Raw genomic sequence first — 22,150 nt, forward strand, 5'->3', positions numbered from 1 at the left:
CAGCAGTGTTCAGAGTCTGAGAACAAACACATCACACTGAGATCAGATCAGACAATAAACACTAATATCAAGAATACATGAACACAGAACACAAATGATCTCTACTCACTAGAGACAGAAACTGTAAATGTAATTGATGACGGTTTTGTTCCAGTTATCTGTAATTTATAATCTCCAGCGTGTTTCATTGTGATGTTAGTGATGGTCAGAGATCCAGTTTGATTGTCCAGCTTCAGCCTGTCTCTGAATCTCCCGTCAAGAACATCATCATATACAGTGCTTGTTTTAAACCGTCTATTGATTTTACCTATTAAAGTTTTAAAAATCCTCCAATGAATCTGATCATCACCCAAAACCTTCGACCGAATCCTAAAAAACTGATCATCACCCATCATTTCAGTAAACTGAGAGTTGAGAGTGACTGAATCTCCTTCCATCACTGATATTTCATCTGTGTCACACAAAAAGAGAACAAACAGAAAGAGATATCAATACGGTTAAATATATTGACAATAGTTACTAATTCAAAACTGAAATAAAAAAAATGGTGAATGAATTGTCAAAAAAAAGGAACTCACCATAGATGGTGAAAAAGAAATCGATTTTCATATATTTGGTCTGTAGTTTATAACGTCCAGCATGTTTCATTGTGATGTTAGTGATGGTCAGAGATCCAGTTTGATTGTCCATCTTCAGTCTGTCTCTGAATCTCCCGTCAAGAACATCATCATACACAGTCATGCTGTTTGCCCGTTTATTGCTTTCAGCTATTAAAATGTATTCATATCCAAACCACCACAGACTTAGATCATCCAAAAACCTCCATTGTATCTGATCACCCTCTATAATTTCAGTAAGATCAGAGTTTAAAGTGACAGAATCTCCTATTTTCACTGACACCAACTTCTCTCCTGAATCATCAGACAAACCGAACAAACAGAGTCTATCTCAGGTATTTGGATTAATAAAAATTTTTTTAAAAAACCACATGAAACTAATACATTACTCACCATAAACCGTGAGAAGGAAACACTTCTTCATGCTGTTAATCAGTAGTTCATAATCTCCAGCTTGATGAGTTGTGGTGTTCATGATGGTCAGAGATCCGGTTTGATTGTCCATCTTCAGTCTGTCTCTGAATCTCCCGTCAAGAACATCATCATATACAGTCATGATGTCGGTCTGTTTGTTGATTTCAGCCAATAAAGTGATTTCAATCCCAAACCTCCACTGTATCACATCATAATATTTTATTTCAGTAAGACCAGATGTCAGAGTGACTGAACTTCCCTTCATCACTGATATTTCGTTAGCCAAACCGAGCACACCTGAAATACACAGTTTATCACAGATTAAAGCTTGATGTTTGTGTTTTGCTGCATGCTGTATCGACTTCTCTGTTACATGTTACGTGTCAGTATGAACAGACAAACTAATGCTATCTAGGGCAATAACAGTCATCTTTGAGTGGGAAGATACTCTTAAGCTAAAATAAGTCATCAAAGAATCAACTTGATGGAGTGCAAATTTCTTGCAGACAGCATTAGCGACCACATTATGAACAAATCAACAACTAATTATGGATCTTGCTCATAACACCAGAGCCCAAAATATTCAGCCTAGAGCCAGATACGAATCAGGAAGTAAAGCAGCATAAATGCGGCAGCATGGCAAGCAATGATCACCTAGACCAGGGTCCTGGAGAGCTTCGCTTCAACCTTGATCAAACACGCCTGAACAAGCTAATCAAGGTCTGAACGGTTACTTGGAAGCTATAGACAGGAGTTTTAAATAGGGTTGGAGGTGAACTCTGCAGGGCTGTGGCCGTCCCTGACCTTGGGGCCCTATTTTAACTTTCTAAATGCATGATCTAAAGTACAGGCGCCAAATCCAATTTTGCCAGTTTAACATTGAGAAAGCAGAAAGCCACAAGGCTGCATTTACAACTGCACGAGAGGATATTATAAGCTGTATGTTTCCCTCTGAGTCTGATACGCAAATGATTAACCTGATTTATGAATAAAGTCATGTAAACCCGTTACTGATGTGCATGTAAACAGGGAAAAGTGGTTATTTTAATAAGCCGATAAGAGTTATCCGCTTACTCGTGTGCATGTAAACTTTGCTTATGATATATACAATACTTTTTTTATTTTTTCAGAGTCATTGCCTTCTTATTCTCCTAAATGTTGCACATCGTTTCCGTTTACCTACACATACGTACAGCTGTATTCGGTAAGTGTGTCATACATACCACGTCATTTCAGAAAAGGTGCATTTTATTTATAAAATACTTAAAGTATAAATGATTTTTAATTGCGCAGGTTATTACCCCCTTGTTCCCCAAACATAGCATATTGTTCGCTTATACTTACGAGTAGGTCCTGTGGAACTGAGTACTTTTGTGAGTACCTTCAGTATTCACATAAAAATTGATCATGTTTATAAATCCTACGATATATAATTTGCTTAATTTACTGTATTTATTACACTGTACCATAACAGAAACGAATCATAAAAACGCATTTAAACTCACCAATCAGATGACACAAACACAAACCAAACCAAAACCTGTGAAACATCCTGAAAGGGTCCAGTTTACGAATACGAAAAGATAAAAACGTAAAAAAAAATGCGCTGATGTGAAGCTCCTCTGTAGCACAATAAAGTGACAAACATCTAAAATAACTACTAGAGTTAATGCATGTGACCATCTTGCAGTTTTTTTTTCCACATGTCACCCTTTGAGCTTCAGTAGGCCTGAGTTTCCTGTACATCAATTACATCATTTTCGAGAGAAACAGACTCAGCCATAAAGTGTTTTAACGCAACAGTTTACTCTTATTGTGAGATCCTGGTCCCTCCTTTAACTTTCTTCAGCTCACTTGTTCTTCATTTTTTATCAAAGGTCTCAACAGAGTGTCTCTTTATGGAGCTAGAACCGAGTGTAGGACAGTCTTCTCTGGTATAAACGCTTCAATAAAATGCTTTTAATCATCTGATACGTAAACATTCAGGCAAAAGCCGGAAACTCGCCAACCAGATGCCACAGACAGAGCAAAACTAATTTGAGAAACATTTCGGTTCACCAAAGAGCCCACAACGATAACGTTTGAAGTGCGTGAAAACGCTCACGTTTAACTGACTGTGACATTTATCTGATGGTGACCTCACTCACGGCTTCCTTTCACACATCCGTCTTCTTCAGCATCAACAAGCTTTCGCCGATCTTTCTAATAAACTCTATCTTTGTACGAAAGCTAAGTGAAATATTGGATTAGATGTCAGTGTGTTATTTAGTGCTGTGACCTCTATCTAGGGTGTGTAATATAAATATAATATACACAATATAGTGTGTTTTGGGCATTTTTTCAATAGGAAACGTCCCAGAATCCATACCAGTAGGTAACATTATACTTTCCAATAAAACCAATAAAATTCCCAATATAACCATTATTCCATTACATTTTCCATTGTCTTTTTGGGCAGAAAGTTGAACTGTGTGATTATTTTCAGCAGCAGAAGGAGAAATGTCTCCAACATTTGTTTATGTGTCACCGGGATACTCGTGATTACAAAGAAATGTTGACCTGCAGGTATATCCGTAAAAGAGAAACCAAAAATCGTTGGGCGCTCGCAGAGAAATAGAGCAATCGGATGCGGGGATCAGAAACGGAGATGGAGCAATTCATGAAATCCAACATATCTTTATTAAACTCACAACTGTACAGAGATACGAAGAACATTTTAAACATCGTTCTGCTTTTACTACTCTTGAATGGTAAGAGTTATATACATACCATATACAATTGTGTGTGTGTGTGTGCACCTGGTATTTATCATATTTTGGAATACCAGACATTGTGGAGTTGTAGGACAATTACACACATTACGCCTATTGAGAGTCCCCATTAAACATGGAAACACAACGTGTGTGTGTGTGTGTGTGTGTGTGTGTGTGTTATTGAAATGCACTCTATCTGGCATTCAGTTTAACGTGTTATATTTTAAATAATTATTAAATACAATTAGCTGGACTTCAGTGTGATTTTGTGGGACCTAAATGCGTTTTTATAATTCTTATAGTGCACAAATAATGCTAATTGCGAACATAAATCGCATATAAGAAGTTACATATAAATGGACACATCTACAGTCGCATTCATTTGGGTTTGGCTTAATTCAGTCAATATGAGTACGATATAGATTATTTAAAATAATTATTTAAAAAAGTTACATTTGAGTGTAAAATTTAAGTCATTATAAAAATGTCGTTTAACCTATAGCGCTATCGATATTTTTGTGAACTAATTATATATGTGCATATATACACTCTAAAGAACGCCGGTTTATTTTTTAATCCCAACCGCTGGTCCTGTTGGGTCATTATGGGTTATTTTTCCAGAAATGGGTATTTTTGTGTAGCCCGTGTGTTGGTTTAGTGGCTGGGTCAATCTCGCTGACCAGCTGTTGGGTTACAGTCCGAGCGCTGGCTTTTCAACGAAAATGAAAATGTTTCATTCTCCTCAGGAGCGAGTCCTCGGACCTCTTCAGTGAAAACAAGGTTTGTATCCGTTTTATTTAATCGTTTAAGTCTCATGACGTGAGTGGTTTTATTTCAAGCGACGCGACATAGCATACAGACAAAATGTCCGTCACGTAAATCAAAGACTAAGAATACGAGTCAGTCTTATAGTTTTGAATGGCGGAAATACAACGCTCAAAATGGCCGACCGATCACAAGAAGCCCCGCCTTCTAAACAAAATGGCCTGTGAAGTTCTGGTTGCTTTCTGAGATATTCGCTTAGGTCTGCGCACTGGCTGAGAAATAAGCTTATTATAACGCTATTTGAGCGAAAGATACAGCAATTATTGCACACTTGTTGTCCGACTTTATTGGTGTTTTTAAATGTGAAATTTAATCGTAAGCTTAGTGGGCAGTTTAAGAGAATTTAATATTTTTCAATACAAAAGAGGCGTTTCAAAGATGGCGGCCGATAGCCATGACTTGTCTTAAAGAGACCAATGTGTGTCGAAAACATCTTGAATTGCATAACATAAACTAACGTTATTCATTATAATACTGCTTCTAATAAATTTGGATTTTAAAAGTCTGTACTGTTTGTTTATGAGCAGGTTAGAGGTCGCCTGAAGTTCGCGTGTTCCCCGAAGAATAGCAGCCCATCGCCGGCTCAGATTTCAGCGACACACTGGCACGAGAATCGGCGAACCTTTTAATACACTTTCTAAAATGCTTGTTAAATGTGTGTAAAGGTAGACTATGCTGCATAATTAAATTTGTCTTGTATTTTTGCCCATGGGTGTTTTCACATCAATAAATGTTCACGTTTTGATTATTACTGTTGTGTCTATTCATTTTGTATCTGCTTTTTAATTCTATTTTTTATTAATTTTAAGCCAGCAGTAGTAATTTTCAATCTATATTTGAGTTAAAAGCATGTTGGGTCAAATATTTAACCAAATTGTATGGGTTAAGATAATCCAATGCTGAGTTTGTCCATATCTGACCCAGCGTTGAGTTACCAAAATGGCCCAAATTGGGTTGTTTTAACCCAGCAATTCTTTAGAGTGTATAGGTCAAACCAACTTACGCCCATTTGTCTTGGTCCTCAGATGCATGTGGTGCCAAGACATATAAAAGCAAATCAGTCTCAGTGAAAGCTGGAGAAGACATTGCTCTGCATACTGGCGAGACTGAAATACAGAGAGATGACGACATTGAGTGGACATTCGGAAAGGAAGGCGAACTCATAGCTGAAATGAACATAAAGCTCCAAATCTTCGAAACGTATGACGGCGACGATGGACGATTTGGTGACAGACTGGAGCTGGATCGTCAGACCGGTTCTCTTATCATCAGAGATGGCAGAAGCACAGATTCTGGAGTTTATACAATGCAGATCGTCAACAAAGGAGCAGCCATTTACAGGAGATTCTTCGTCAATGTCACTTGTGAGTAAATACTTAATATGTCCGCCAACACATTCTTCAACAACAGCACGCCGATTCTGCTGAATCTCTGAATTAATGAAGTGTGGGTCATTCCTTCATTACCATGTTGAATGAAGAAACATGACTTTGCGAACGCAAACAACTGTGTTCATTATGTATCATGTTTGATCTGGGAACCACAGGAATGTGGAAGGAATGTGCTCCCATTCAAATCTGAAATCATCATGTGGTCAGATGGGACCCACATAATATAATAGATTTGTTCATTCAGAGCACCACATATGTGATTAAAAAAAAAAAATATATATATATATATATATATATATATATATATATATAGTTTAACAGTGTACAGTGTTGTTTTTGCTTAACAAACTGACTGTTAACGATTATATTTTTGTAGACTGCATGTGTTAAGCGCAAACACTTTAGTACCGTTTGTGTTCGTCCCTCAGATGCCCACGGTGCAAACGCACAGAAAACCAAAACGGTTTCAGCGTACGCTGGAGAAAGCGTCAATCTGCTTTTTAAAACCGAAAGAATCCCAAAATCTCTACAGAGGGACGACGAAGTGCTGTGGACGTTCGGAAAGAAGCGCGTGCTCTTAGCCGAAATCAAAGCAAAGCTCCAAATCTTCGAAACGTATGGCGGCGATGGCGGGAAATTTAAGGACAGGCTGTATTTGGATCGTCGGACCGGATCTCTCACCATCAGAGACGCCAGAAACACCGACTCTGGGGTTTACACAATGCAGATCATCAACAAGGAGCAGCTACATATAAAAAATACCACGTCGCCGTCTACGGTAAGCATATTTGTGTCGTAATTACTTAATTCTTCAAGCGTTTGTTTTCGGCCGTAGAAAACAAAAGGTGTGAAGATGCGCAACAGGCGGTTCTCTTTTCTTGTAAACCGCGAGATCAAGATCACGAAAAACAAAAGTGAAAGCCCTTAGCGGTTTGGTCACACCAAACAACAACAAACAAGAAGGTCTGCGGTTTGGTTTTTGATAATGTTAAGTACATAATTGTTCCTTTACTTCAGGAAAGACACCTCCCAAGAGAAAAGTAGAAAGAAAGCTTCCAACCCAACACACAGCACCTGGTAAGACATTATTAGAAACATTAATGCACAAAAACACAAGACATTATTGATTAAAAGGCTACAGAAAAATACACCAATCAGCAATTCTTCTGTACAACTCAAAGTATCTCTTACTGTAATCTTTACCGTATCCATTTTCTTTTTAGCTTCATCCTTCTTGCTCGCAGGACTGATTGGATTCGTCCTCTTCCTGTTTTTCACATGTTTGCTTCAATAAAATGTATTCTGTTCGAATGTGCGTCCAAAGTGTACAAATGAGCAAAGGACCCAAAAATTGAATTGTGCCTTTAACAAACTCTTTTAAGCTCTAATAATAGATTTGACAGAACAAGAAGATTATTTTCTCTTTGCAGTTTGGCTTTAGGCGTAAGCAAATGAGAATGACGTTGTAATATTGTGTTTAAGTTATAATATATAATACAGCAAATCAAATGCAATCAGTCGTATAAAAAAGTAGATATATCATCCACAACTTTTGCTTTTCTGGCTTGCATGTGCTTTATTATTGTAAACAATAAAATTACCAATACCATCATTACACAGATTTTCAGAATTTTCATTTTAGGATTGTGCTCAAAAAGTCTTATTATTTATATTCATGGTCCTACGACATAAAGAAAAAGTCATGTTTGCCACGATTTTACCAAACATTTCTGTGAAACAATGCATGATTTTTTTGCTGAGTTAGGATTACTAACAGCACTATTAGACTTGTTTTAGTCTCAGTATAGTGCAATAATCTCAGAGATAGAGACAGTAAAAGCACAGTGCATCTGCTGCAGCATTAAAAGAAGAAATTTCACTGTGGAGCGAAAAAACGAAAATGAGCAAATGCTTTGAAAAGGCAAAGGAAAGGAGGAACAAAGTCCCGAGTGCTGTGGTCGGCACAACGTAGAATCATCAGATCTAATATTAATAAATCATGCAATATTTGATAAAAGGTTCCTCCCTGTGATGATTGTGTCTTCATCCAGATCACTTTTGGTTCTACAAGCAGTCAGCTTCAAAAGAACCAGACGCTGGTCTCCTCTCAGAAAGGCTCTGTTGCACACACGTCGTATCTGGCCAACACAAAATCAGCTCATTTACTCAAAAATATCAAGAATAATCTTACAGTAATTGATAACATGGCTCCAGAACAGAAGCAACTGAAGCCATGCGAAAACATTTAAAAAACACATCAACCGAAGGCCAGAGCGTCGCCTTCTGGATGAAATGAGAGAAGAAAGATTACTAACACTTCATTATTCCACTCGGTTTTTCTGTGATTTTATAATAATATTAGGAAAAATAGGCAGTAAGATGAACAGCAATCACGTTTTTTTTGCTGTAAAGCCTATAGTTTATGGTTTACTAAAAAAGTAGTGTCAAAAAAGCAATTAAATAGATGTAAAAACATATTTTAGAAGAGAAAAGTGCCATCAAACACAATTAATAGAGTACAAAATAAAACTTTCATTGCATAATACTGTGTTTATTTATTACGTATATATTATAAAACACATATACAGTATATTTTTGAAAGTATTTTCTTATATTTGATATTATGTCTATAAATATATTTAATATAATTGATATTTTTTGTTAAATATATACATGCATGTGTTTGTATTTAGATGTACTTAATAAATGTGCACAGTATACATAAATATATATATATATATATATATATATATATATACATACATATACATACATATACATATATATATATATATACATACATATATATATATATATATATATATATATATATATATATATATATATATATATATATATATATATATATATATATATATATATATATATATATATATATGTAAAAACTTTTACTTTGGGTCTGATTAATCGTTTAAGCGGCACTTGAAAAAACACGCAAGCTTACAATAATGTAGGTTTAAATTGACAAATATAAATACGGTAAACCTCTGCATATATAGTGCCATGCTGAACTTATTAATATGTACATAGTGTCTTCATGTACTAGGTGTAATAATGTAATAAAACTATAAGCGAGTGACTCTTGAACCTCAGAGTGAGACAGCTTTATTAATAAAGATCATAAAATACATTCTGACAGATGTAGAGCAGTGGTAAAGGAAGATGTGTGTGTCTTGAGTCATATACGGGAATTATAAACCAAGTAAAGTAAAACTACTTCCTGGAAATCAAACCATACAACAAATATACAACAGTTTGCGTTTAATGACAATATGAATCAGGTACCTGCTGTGTGAACGTGTATTTGATCTCGTTGATTTCTTCTGGATCTGATGTCATAAACAAGAATAGTGACCGTAGCCACGCCCACCAGAGCGGAGAGGACCAATCGGATCACAGCTTCAGTAAAACCACAGCAGTGTTCAGAGCCTGAGAATAAACACATCACACTGAGATCAGATCAGACAATAAACACTAATATCATCAGCTAATATCAGCTCTGCTGTACCTGAACACGTGTGACAGAGTCTGCTGATGTTCAGATGTGTGGTCTGGTTTCTGATGGGGTTGTTGATCACACAGCTGTAGATGTTTTTATCCTGATATTCCACCTCCAGAGGTAGAGAGAGACTGATGCTGAGATCAGACACACTGATGCTGGACAATAAACTGTTTCCTTTGTACCAGGAGAGAGTCACATGACCCACGTTCACCGCCCAACACAACAACGAACAAGATGATGACGAAAAAGATGAAGAACAGTTTGAGGAGTTACTGCTGATGACGGGAACAGGCAGACGAGCTGAAAACATGAGAGAATAAAAGAGAAATTAAGATGAATTCAATCAGATGAAGTAAAAACATTAAGAGGAACCAAGACTACAGTTTAATATGAAGCTGAAAAATATTGTTTTGTAATTCTAAGTAATAAAATCGTTGCTTAGATTTACTTCAGTGCTACAGTAAGTACATGAATCCAATAAAACACTCACTAAAGACAGTGAGACTGAAAATCGCATTCAGTTCGTTAGCCCATTGTTCATAATCTCCAGCGTGATTCATTGTGATGTTCATGATGGTCAGAGATCCAGTTTGATTGTCCGGCTTCAGTCTGTCTCTGAATCTCTCGTCAAAAACATCATCATTACATACAGCCAAGATGGCATTCGGATTGCTGATTTTAGCTAATAAAGCATTTTCACTTTTAAACCGCCACAGAATAACACCACCGCTCCGTACTTCAGTAAGATCATTGTTGAGAGTGACTGACTCTCCCTCCATCGCTGATATTTCACCTAGATCACCAAACACACACAGAACAAACAGGGTTTGTGACGGATAAATACTTTGTGCTGGTTTATGAAATGAAATGCATATCTAAACTTGCCATTAATAATATCATGCAACGGAACAGACACAAAAGAAGCAACATGCTGTCATTAATCCTTGCACCTTTAAATAAAAAGATTTATTCAAAATAGATGAAAGTGATATTTAACTCACTATGGACACCGAGGAAGAACGTAATCTCCATAATATTGGAATATAGCCGATAACCTCCGAAGTCTGTGATTCTCATGTCTGTGATGGTCAGAGATCCGGTTTGATCGTCCAGCTTCAGTCTGTCTCTGAATCTCCCGTCAAGAACATCATCATACACAGTCGTGATGCCGGTCTGTTTGTTGATTTCAGCGATTAAAGAATTTTCGGTTAAAAACTTCCACTGAATCACATCATCGTCCGTTAATTCGGTACGACCGGAGCTGAGAGTGACTGAATCTCCCTTCTTCACTGACAGCGACTCCTCTACTGTGACAATCAGAAACGAGGTCGATCGTGGGTAATAACCGATTAGTTGATGGTTAGCAAACTGTTTAAAGTTTAAATCTGAATATAATCGCGAATCGACGAAAGCAAAATGGAGTTTGAATTATTAACTGGACGTTTGCGCTGATTAAAATGTAAACAGGTCAAATAACTTACCGCCAATTACTGTGATTTTGAAACTCTTATTTATTTTGTTGGTCTGTATTTTATAACGCCCAGCGTGTTGAGTTGTGATGTTCATGATGGTCAGAGATCCAGTTTGATTGTCCAGCTTCAGTCTGTCTCTGAATCTCCCGTCAAGAACATCATCATATACAGTCGTGCTGTCGGTCTGTTTGTTGATTTCAGCGATTAAAGTGTTTTGATTCCCAAACCTCCACTGAATCTCATCACCGTCCATCAATTCAGTAAGATCAGAGTTGAGAGTGACTGAGTTTCCAACCACCTCTGACACCGACTCCACTTTACCACCAAACGCACCTGAATAACAGATTAATAATAGACCAAAGATGATCAATGACAAGAGATGTATGCAAGAGTTTTTGACAAGAGCAAATAACAAGACTTTTCTGCACGGAAAGTCATCAGTTCACATTAATCCTCTGACTAATTTAACTAGTAATTTATTAGATGATACCAGAACAGGAACAACCGCACTCATAAAAGTTTCTTCACTGCGATGCATTAAACAAAAAACATTTTTGGTTCCACAAAGGACCATTCAGTAAAAGGTTGTGTGAAGTTATAAAAACACATTTCAAACTCACCGACCAGATGCCACAAACGCAAACACAATGAAACGACCCAAAACATCTTCACCGGTTTCAGTCCACGGATCTCACGAAAAGACAAACTCGTCAAAACTGGTTCGGTAATAGAAAACATTCACGGAGAAAACCCACAACAGTGATGTCTAAAAGCACTCAGGACTGAAGTGTGATATTTATCTGCTGTGTCTTCCCCTCCACCCTAGCCAGTTTCCGCTCACACGTCCGGCTCCTTTATTATCACAAAAATCGACAAGCTTTTGCTGATTTTACGTTTTCAAATGAATTTTGGCCTTGTGTGAAAACTAATAAAAGATTGGAAACATTAAATATAAAACTAAAACATCCAGGAAAGCCATTGTCTCAATGAGTGAGTCACTGAATCGTTCATTCAACCGGCTGACTGATTCAGAAACGAAACAAATGAGTGTGTTTATCAACGAGTCTTTGAATCACTGACTCGCACGATTTGTTCAAAAATGCTGATTCGTTCAGCAACAAAACACCACCTTGTGTTCTTCTTCGGATTTATATTACGTTCATTGTTAAGCAATGGATAGCAAAACCAAACAATATAATGTCTAATATGTGACTCGGCATTACCGTCTTGTTTGTTGAACTGTCGCATATAAGCAATATCACATTTGCAATCGTGGAAAAGAGCACGTTTACTCGTGTGATATTGCTTAACCCGGTCATATGATGCAACTATAACAAGATAATAAACCTCATAGAGAATTTATCCTCACATCTTGACATCTGTGGTCACTTCAACTCGCATTGCGTACGTGCATCTACTATTAATGGAGCTTATCTTATTTGAAGGGAAAACCACTCACACACCCGACCAGCAGAAGTTGTTTATTTTCCCGCGCTTTCCTCAGATTCCACCTATGAATATTACAGTAACACGTGGACAAATAACGGAAAATCCCAAAAAACGTGGACGTACACAACTGATAAATAATACAATTTTTAAACATGACAGGGGTGCATTGTGGGTATTGAAGTTTTATTTTGTCCCGACATGCCCCTTCAATCGCTCACTTGAGCATAAACGTGCTATTTGCATATATTGCGACTGTCATTAGAGCAAACGCATGAATCAATGAAATAAAGTTCTGAATTTGGTTCTGATCTGGATGAATGAGCTTCAGCGGGTCTCTCGCGCGCCGCAGTATCGCTGTGTCTGATTGGCGGTTCTTAGTGACACCCTGTGGTGAAATAATTGTCCAGATCGCTCGGACTTCATAACTTTATACGTTTCATCGAGTAGCAGTCACGTGCCTCGTGGTGAGCCGAGCAGGCGAGATGAGAAACGGCAGAAATATTATTGATATGTCACGGAGAAACTCGAATATTCAGACGCGGATATAACCGAGAAAAAGAAACCGAAAACAGCCCTAACCCAGAGAGGTGTAGCCTGCCCAGTCATAATAAGAAATCAGAAGCGGAGACGAGATGAAGAAACTGAGGAAATCTGGAAACTTACATCTGTACAGAAATACAGTGAACACTTTCAGAATAGTTCTGTTTTTGCTGCTCTTCAAAGGTAAGAGCTTCATACCCGTTTAACTTTCACCTAAATATAATAATTATAGTACAACTACCAATTACGTGATTATTAATTTCTAACTGATTATTTAAAATTAATATGAAATATGTCTTTGGCGTAACTTTTGGACTCGGCTGGCTAGGATCGGAAAGCCTACATTATGTGCTTTTGTTACAATTTAGAAATAATTTTCGCTTTCATCGACCTCGGAAGGTTTAATTGGTTCATGCTCGACCGAGTAAAACTGTTTTAGAGGCCGTTTGCTTTGAAAATGAATGGCTGCTCGTTTATTTAGGCCTATTCATGTCTTTGAATAGGCCCGGATTTATTTCGCTGTTTGAAATAACGTGTTTACTCTTCATTGGAGCAACGGTCGTCATTTTCAACGGTTTTTTTTTTAAATTCGTAATTGGCGGTAACCGACGCGTAGTGCTGTTTGTTTCTGTTTAATCCGGACAGGGGCATTCTGTTGACACGAAACAGCTCGGTTACCAGTTACTACCAGTTTCGGTTTTTATTCACTCGACGGCAAAACCCCGCGAGCGACCAGCTGTCGCACACCTGTCGCAAATAGGCGGATCTCACCGTACACACAAGCTACGTTAGCTAACAGAAATGATTATGTGATTAAGTCTAGCGAAAAGCTCTGGTGTGGGTTCGCTTCTCTGCTGCGTGATCACAAATTCCCTTTCGCTTTTTGCAACTAAGCTGCTAAGTTATTTAGCAGATGGTTTTGTGAAAACCGACTTTATAATAAGAAAAATACTAGAGGATGCTAGTATTAGTCCGTCGTTGTGAGAACGCACATTGAATAGACAAATAATTGGAAATGTTAGCTGGATTTTTGCGCAAAAGCATGTCTCCACAGTCCAAAAGAAGTCACTGTGATGAAGCCTGTAAAAAAAATAAATGCCCTTGTTAACATAAATTAATTAAAAGCTAGAGGATACATTGTTAAAAAGTCAAACATTATCCCTGATAGTGAGAACAAAAGCTTATACCATAGACTAAAAAACAAGTTTCAGCCTTTCTTTGTCCATTCTTAATGTCAATATTTGTCTTGTGTTAATCCTGCATTGTCTAAGTTATCTTAAGCGTTTTGTATTTGCTTAATAAAATAAGATTATATCTGATTCTTGTCTCTTACTGGCAATACCTGACACACAGGACGTGATTTCGGGACTGTTTGTGTTTGTTCCCCAGATGCATTTGGTGCAGAGACGGATAAAGTCAAAGTGGTTTCGGTGAAAGAGGGAGAAAACGTTGCTCTGCGTACCGGCGAGACGGAAATACAGAAAGGCGACAACATACAGTGGATGTTCGGAGGCGAGCGCACGCTCATAGCCGAAATCCACATGAAGAACAAAGTCTTCGAAACGTATAACACCGACGACGGGAGATTCGGTGACAGCCTGGAGCTGGACAAATATACTGGATCTCTCGTCATCAGAAACACCGAATCCAAACACTCCGGAGTCTATCATCTGAAGATCATGAAAAAGGGCGCAACGGTGTACAAGAGATTCCAGGTCAACGTCAACGGAGGCGGTGAGTGAAGATTGTTCCAGGTCCTAACCCTAGCCTATCGTTATCCAATCAGGGCCCATTTTATATCTACAGCCAGAATAAAACAAAGCGCTAAGAAAAATAGTATTTTTAGACAATATCCTGGGGCATTCGTATACAGCAGATCACGATAATCCAAGAGTGGTAAGAAGGTAGCAGATACCAGAAACCGTCTTGCTTTAAAAGAAAAGAAACAATCTATTTCAGTAGCAATTGGATCTTAAGTTTATATGTCTCTTAAAAGTTAACCGAGTCTCAAATACGATGCCAAGGCAACTTATAACTTACAATATGTTCTATTTTTGTTCCGTGGAAGGATATAATGTCAGGAAGATTATATAACTTTAGAATTCGGAGGGAAAAATTAAGCTAGCTCTATCTGCGTTTTAAAACCGCTTAAGTTGACGTAAATGAAACCGAACAATATGAAACGCTGACTAAATAGCGAAGCGCTGATGGAGCACAGCGGTAGATAGCAGCGTTTAGGAGAACGTCAATTATTTATATACACGGAAAATAAAAATAGGTCCCAGAACAGAGCCCTGAGGGACACCTGTGGAAAGTGTCGAAACAGATTAAGGGTTTTAAAGCGAGTCTTTTAATGGTGTTCTTCCTGAAAGAAGGTTGGTAAACCATTTTAAGCATAAAAGCTTTAAGTAAAACTTCCATCTTATCAGGCCTTGTTGGTTTATATGGGTCCAGAAAATGGTTAAAACCACATTTTTGTGTAATTAATGTTGGTCGAAGAATTATTTTGTGAACTATGGTGAATGTTCGTCCGATTTCAAAAGTGAAATCAAGACCAATACCAATGCTTTACATTTTCTTTAGGTTTGTTCAAATTAATTGAAAATTTTAGACTGTTCTTATTGCATTATTTCAGAAAAGGCACCTCCCGGGGGAAACGTTGGGAAATCTCCTATAATTCATGATATAGTAAAGACCTGTAAGTAAATAAATTCATGAACATATTTTATGGACATATATTATTTATTAAGGCTGCAAGAACATTGATCAATCTAACTGTGCTCAGGTACGCTTTAAAGTATTCGTTACTGTAATCTATGTACTGTTCTCTTTTTCTTTTTAGTTTTTTCCTTCATGTTTGCAGGTCTGATTGGACTCATAATCATTACGTGCTGTTTCTGGTATACAAGACGTCACTAAAGAAATATATATATTTTTTTAATTTATCTTGAGAGTAATTTGTTGTTAAATTAAAGCGCACAAGAACAAATCTCAGGAAAGTTAATTGTGGGAAAACCTTGGTAATCATTTGCCCAAAGATATCCGAGCGTGTCTTAATGCTTCTGAACGTCTTCTGAAAAAACCACAGAAAAACTCTTTAAAATTACTTGAAAACTGTAACTCTAGGTTCGACAAAAGAAGAGGAGTTTGTCTCTTTGCAGTTTGGCTTTAGACTTGAGAAATAAACAAGAAAATCTTGTGTTATGAACATATATGATAAGATATATTTTGTGTTTCAGTTCATAAGGATTGATATTTACATCAATCAAATGTGCAAAATACGTTAAATGAAGATGTTTTAGTTTTTGATGCTTTTTAACATATATTTATATATAGACACACACAGACATTCCCTATATCCTGTCCAACGAAAAAGGTTAAACAAATATGTCTAAATAAACAAACCTTTTTTGGTCATCATCACTCCCCCTCAAGTCAGTTTTTCCATGTCATTTAAATAAATCAACTGTACAGTGAGACTGAGATTCCCAGATTTCGTCTCTCTGTAGACCTGAAGGTTATTTCTGGCGTTCGTGATGTTCAGAGATCCAGCTTTAGTCTGTCTCTGAATCTCCCATCATCATAATCAAATACAGTAAAGCGCTCATAACTAAATATTTAAATAAAACTTTTTTTACATAGCTAACAACACTAATACTGTTGGGTATTTCTGAATTGGAACTCGTTTTCAGAGTCAAATCGCATCTCTACAGTCAATATTAATATGCATTAATTAATTTAACCAGTAATCCATTGTATGGTACAAGAAGAGAAGCAACTGAACTCACCGGACTCCAGACGCCACAAACCCATGATAGTGATGCCAAAAATCTGCGTGTTCATCTCCTTCGTCATCGTCAAAATCAACAAGCTTTTGCTGATTATGCATTTTCAAATGAATTCTGGGCCTGCATAAAAACGTAACGGAAGAACAGCGGCTGAATTAGGCCCCAAGATCACAGCAGTAATGACTCTACTGATCGATACTATCATGCAGCCGTCAGCTACAGCATCCCATCAGAGAGTGCACTACAGAACCTCTGAGGAGCTTTACCTCACTCTGTCATCATTAGGATATGTGCCCAAAACCTTCATGATGGCATCTCATTGAGAAACCACATCTTGACCCCAAAGACTTAATCAATTACAAACCGACCTCGAATCTCCCTTTCCTGTCAAAGATACTAGAAAAGGTAGTTTTTTTTTTTAGAGAAATATTGTATCTGTGAAGATCCGATGAGGATTCAGACCGTACCATAGTACTGAGACCGCTCTCATTAGAGACCTAATGACCTTCATTAGTGCTTTTGGATCTCGGCACTACATTATTGAAATTATAGGTTTCTGTGTGTATGGGTGATCTTTTATCAGTGATGGATCTGACGTCATAAACCAGAAAGGCGACAGTTGCCACGCCCACCAGAGCAGAGAGGACCAATCGGATCACAGCTTCACAGAGTCTGAGGAATCAGCACATCACACTGAGATCACAAACATCCAGCAGAAGCTTTTAAATCTCTAATAACATTTTGTATATTTTTTCATAAAGGGTTCCACATAGAAACATTAAAAAATGTGACCGTGGACCACAAATCCCTTCACAGGAGTTTTGATTTATAGGCTTTCTGATGTCATAAACCAGAAGAAGGACAATACTGCAAATACGTGTCTGTCACGAGACTCATTCCTCTTTCGAGCTTCAGCTGATGGTATATGTATTAATGACATTATTAACCGACTTACATTTATTTTGAAAGCTGAACTCACTATCATGGTAAGAGTTACATTTCTGACTCGTGCTTGTGGGGCTCGTCCAATCACAATGCGCTGTGTCAGCTGGCCAATCAGAGCAGACTTTGCTTGTCAGAAGGAAGATCTTTGTAGAAAACGCTGCGTTTGAGAGAGAAGCTACAATAAAGTACCTGAACTTAAAAAAAAAAAAGCATGTCAACATATTCTGTTAAACCAAATACTTTAATAATCTTTAAAATCTTTCATCTTTAACATCATATGATCCCTTTAATTGTTTTTTTTCCCACAAAGACTTAATTTACAAACATAATAAATATAGAAGTAACATTTCAATAATTAACAATAATAAAATAGTTTTTTTAATGATGGGTGCTTTTCCTTTCCTTTTCTCGTTTCTTTAAAGGAAAACAAACACACACCGAGGGAAACAATACAATTATTGGTAAAATACAAATAATATTTAAAAAATAAAATAAGTATTTTTATGTCACATAGGGTGTATTTAAAGTTAAGCTTGCAAATTACTCGTTATAAAATACATTTATGTCAACGCAAAAATAACTAAAGACATCCGCTTCCGGTGACGTAGGAACGCTCGCGACGTTGTCATGGTGAACGTGTAGAGCTTCGCGTTCTCGTCGGAGAACCATCGAAACGTTCCGTCGTAAACATGTAAACATATACTACAACAACGTGATTTGCTCAGTTTCGGTTAAGACGAGGTTTTCCGATGAGATTGTGCGTTTATTTTATGCACGCGAAAAGCGAACGCGGTCCAGTTTAACAAGCAGGTTTGTGTTTATTAATTTGTGGAGATGTGGAGCCGTGGAGGACCGAGGAGCTCGGTTCTAGACCGAGCAAAGGCTCAGCTCTCCGGACAGAGAATCTCAAACAATGGGGCAGCACGAGACAGAAGAGACGCGGTTAGTGTGTGTTACACAGTTGCTCTACTTTCGATATTAAATCAAAAGGAACGATGCTAACTTCTTTAATAGACGTTTCTGGTGTATTTGCGCACAATTCAACACGTTATTCTTTGTCATCTTTTACCAAAGAGATAACTTTACCGAGGCCGCGCATTATGAGCGATTCATTCTCTTCTTATGACTTATTCACAATGAGTATATTTTATAATGTTTACAAGAGATATTAAAATTATTTACTCATCATTTATTTCTATTAAGAAGAAAACTCTCAGAAAAGCCCAAATGTTAACTTTATTCGATATATAATTCTTTGTCATTCTTTTCTTTATTATGTTTCTATTTTGAGCTAACCCTGGTTTTCATTTTTTCCATGATTGTTGTTATTTTGTTGTACCATGGTGTAAACTGATTGAATGATCTTATGAAGCTTCAAAAAAAGCTAATCCGCTATTTATAATGCTAAACAGTCATTGTTTTAGTTTGCTGCTATAGGTAGTGTGGTCTTTAACTTTTAAAATAATCAATTATTTTAAAGTTAGGGCTATTAGGATACACTAATTTAATACATTACCATTTGGATTTATGCAGATCTTGTTTCAAACCCCATTCTGTTATTAAATGTTGTAATATTTTGCAATGACTCTTGTTTGCTCAGGAAAACCCTGGAAAGCACACGTCACCATCTACATTCAAGGACCTGAATGAGGTCTTTTCACCGTCAGAAAGTGAAAACCAGGACCCTGTGAAAGCGTCCACCTTGGAGAGTTTTAGCATGGGAGGCGGGAGCCGGTTTCTGAAGAAAACCTCCAAAGGTGCCACCGGTGAGAGACTGTCATCTGCTCCTACAGGAGGTGATGAACTTAAGTTTGTACCTCGACACAGTTCACAAAGCGCTGCTTTGAGTAGACTAGCACGCATCGAGAACTGCATCGGCGACCAGAAAAGCAAAAACGACACCCACGCTATACATGCAAAAGTCCCTGAACCACAAGAAACCGGTTTAGTTATCCGGTCCAGCGGTGATCTGAGCATGACAGGGAGTCGCTTTTTGAAGAAGAGGACCTCGCCGGCACCTCAAGAGCAGGTTCCTGAGAGAACATCAGGTCTGAGTGGACGCAAGGAACAGAGAGACAGTTTAGACAGTGATGAACAGGACATGCGAAGGCTTCTAGGAGATTCGTTTAGCCTATCAGAAGTTTCCCTGCCAAACGCAGTGAGGCAGAAGAGTCCTCAACCAGTTAAAAAGGTATTAGAGCGGTTAAGAGTTCGTTAACCGCGTTCCGCTCGACTTATTTTCATTCTAAACCCGTTTTGCTTTTCTCTTCCTCCAGTTCTACAAGAGCAGCAGCGAAAAGTCCACCGTACCTTCACCGACTCCTGAGAGACACAAAGTTTTCAGCCATCGAAGTCGCTCCCCTCCCCCCAGCAGGCCCGAGTCGCGCATAGTCCGGTTTACTGAACATTCGGTGTCGTCCGAAACAGTTCACAGCGAGATCCGGTCTTTAGACGATCTTTTCCCTGTTGCCGCGGCACTTGATTCTGACGATACTCTGAGCGAAAGGAGTGCGGCATTGGATGGTAAATCTAACGATCATCTGAAACCGTATTTAACTACATAGCTGAGTGTTTTAAATACATTTTCTCTCTTGATGATTTCCCCCAGATTTCAAACTGAACGTAATGACGCTGGATGATCTTGCCTCTGTATCTTTTGAAGCAGCTGAAATCGCACAACAAGCGGTGCGTTAAAATTGTATTTCTGAACATAATTGACTTTTTTATTATTATTATTATTATAATAAAAAAACACTTTTTATTCAGAAAGAAGCACAAGCCAGTACGGAAGATAGTAACAAGTCATCCAACGACACGTCAAAGGTCGCTTCTCCACCCAGACCAGAAGATGCCTCGGCTGCCTACGAGAGCGATTTCGAGAGCGAGATCCCGTCTGAGACACCACGGAGTGTCAGTGAGATCTCTGAACATCTCACAGAGAAAGACAAAGACGCCTCACTGATCAGTGAGGCCCAGCACGGCTCATACAAATCCCAGGATGATGACCACGACCTTACTTTAACACAATCATCATCAAGTTGCCGCTCAGACTCTTGTTCGAGGTCGAGCTCATCCAATGCAACGGTCACACATGACCCCAGTCCTGACCGTCACGTGAAGGAGGCTGCAGTACAGACTCAGACAGATGGACTTACTTACACATGGTCTTCTGGTAGGAAAACTCAGATAACTACATTTCTTTGGGGTGTACCTCAGGGTTATAGTTTAGGACCACTTTGTTCTAGTCCTAAATACATTTGGGTGAATCTCAGAACCTGTCAAAAACACATTTAGGTCATTTTTCTTTGGGGCGTACCTCAGGGTTATAGTTTGGGACCACTTTCATTCTAAAAGAATGTATTTGATTGAAACTTACAAAAACTATCAAGAACACTTCTAGGTCATATTTCTAACTTCATTTCGTTGGGGAAAACCTCAGGGTTATAGTTTAGAACAACTTTCATTCTTGTTCTTATAACTTAGCATTGTAACTTTTTCCATTCGAGGCATCTCTCTGGGTTATGGTTTAGGACAACTTTCATTCTTACATATTTGGGTAAAGAACTCAAGTCCTTTTTTATCTATAATACGTTTTTTTTCTATATTTACTGACACATATCGTAAAAAATGTTTAAGCATTTTGCTGCAAATTTCCAATAGCGTAATTAGAAAAACCTGGAAAGCTGGTTTCGTGAGCCCCACTCACTTTTTCTCCAGGCATGGCTGCGGTCGGTCCGTCGGTGGGCATGACGTACGTGGACCCCACCCCAATAGCCAGTCATACAGTCAGCGCTGAAGCCATTGAGAGTGAGTATACACTATGAACTACACGCTTTACATCTGAATGGCCCTGAAATCAGAACATGCATAACATATACAGTGGTCATTATAAACAACAGCATTTCAGTCACCGAGAATTCATGTACTAGTTGAACTGGCCCGTTTTCCATGCTGACAGGCCTGACGGCATACAGTCCTGCCGTTTGCGCACTCAACGACATGTTGAGGCAGCAGCTGAACCTCACTAGAGCCTTCATCGACTCCACCAGACATCACTACACTTCGGTGATCGAGTCACTGGGACCTGCTGATTACAAATACACCACATTAAAGGATACCAAAGAGGTAAGGATTGGACGAAGAGCAAAATGAGGCTGTTAGACATACAATTGCATAAAGTTTTCGTAATATATTAACAGGATTTTCTTTGTTGTTGTAGTTTATTCGCAATCACAGACCACCCAAACTGAGTATTGAAGACGCTTTAGAGGAAGTTCTACAGGAAATGAGAGACTATCACTGCAGCTGAATAAACATGATCAGTGTTTTGGATGCATCATCCATAGATCATCGTTTCAATAACGTGCCTAAATAAACTTCTTTTTAAAAAAAAAAAAGTACTGTATCTGTTCGCTGTGTTTTACTTCAGTCAT

The 22,150-nt window shown here is 38.0% G+C and overlaps 3 protein-coding genes across 7 annotated transcripts; 2 read left to right on the forward strand and 1 right to left on the reverse strand.

The window, feature by feature from the left end:
- The first annotated feature begins 3,639 nt into the window (after positions 1–3,639).
- Positions 3,640–7,535, forward strand: LOC122327475. Its single transcript, XM_043222866.1, has 5 exons — positions 3,640–3,781; positions 5,635–5,973; positions 6,429–6,778; positions 7,018–7,077; positions 7,224–7,535. The coding sequence occupies exons 1-4, from the start codon at positions 3,658–3,660 to the stop codon at positions 7,042–7,044; spliced, it is 840 nt and encodes a 279-aa protein (XP_043078801.1). The 5' UTR covers positions 3,640–3,657; the 3' UTR covers positions 7,045–7,077; positions 7,224–7,535.
- A 227-nt stretch (positions 7,536–7,762) lies between these two features.
- On the reverse strand, positions 7,763–16,892 carry LOC122327346. Of its 3 annotated transcripts, none has more exons than XM_043222649.1 (7): positions 16,773–16,892; positions 11,005–11,328; positions 10,525–10,830; positions 10,014–10,316; positions 9,530–9,823; positions 9,307–9,450; positions 7,763–8,138 (listed from the first exon to the last, which is right to left on the reverse strand). In XM_043222649.1, exons 1-7 carry the CDS (start codon positions 16,837–16,839, stop codon positions 8,065–8,067), a joined length of 1,512 nt encoding a protein of 503 aa, XP_043078584.1. In that variant the 5' UTR covers positions 16,840–16,892; the 3' UTR covers positions 7,763–8,064. The 3 variants fall into 3 exon arrangements, with proteins under 3 accessions (XP_043078584.1, XP_043078583.1, XP_043078582.1); XM_043222648.1 differs by lacking the exon at positions 16,773–16,892 and adding an exon at positions 11,616–12,575 and having other exon boundaries at positions 10,525–10,827; XM_043222647.1 differs by lacking the exon at positions 16,773–16,892 and adding an exon at positions 11,616–12,575.
- On the forward strand, positions 13,027–22,114 carry c22h19orf44 (chromosome 22 C19orf44 homolog). 3 transcript variants are annotated; one of them, XM_043222618.1, is made up of 10 exons: positions 13,027–13,167; positions 14,374–14,718; positions 15,620–15,682; positions 19,318–19,908; positions 19,994–20,240; positions 20,326–20,402; positions 20,484–20,889; positions 21,435–21,524; positions 21,676–21,842; positions 21,937–22,114. In XM_043222618.1, exons 4-10 carry the CDS (start codon positions 19,435–19,437, stop codon positions 22,024–22,026), a joined length of 1,551 nt encoding a protein of 516 aa, XP_043078553.1. In that variant the 5' UTR covers positions 13,027–13,167; positions 14,374–14,718; positions 15,620–15,682; positions 19,318–19,434; the 3' UTR covers positions 22,027–22,114. The 3 variants fall into 3 exon arrangements, with proteins under 3 accessions (XP_043078553.1, XP_043078554.1, XP_043078552.1); XM_043222619.1 differs by lacking the exon at positions 15,620–15,682; XM_043222617.1 differs by lacking the exons at positions 13,027–13,167; positions 14,374–14,718; positions 15,620–15,682 and adding an exon at positions 17,869–18,659.
- Positions 22,115–22,150: the final 36 nt, after the last annotated feature.

The sequence above is a fragment of the Puntigrus tetrazona genome, chromosome 22 (assembly GCF_018831695.1).
Source record: "Puntigrus tetrazona isolate hp1 chromosome 22, ASM1883169v1, whole genome shotgun sequence".
Taxonomy (NCBI): domain Eukaryota; kingdom Metazoa; phylum Chordata; class Actinopteri; order Cypriniformes; family Cyprinidae; genus Puntigrus; species Puntigrus tetrazona.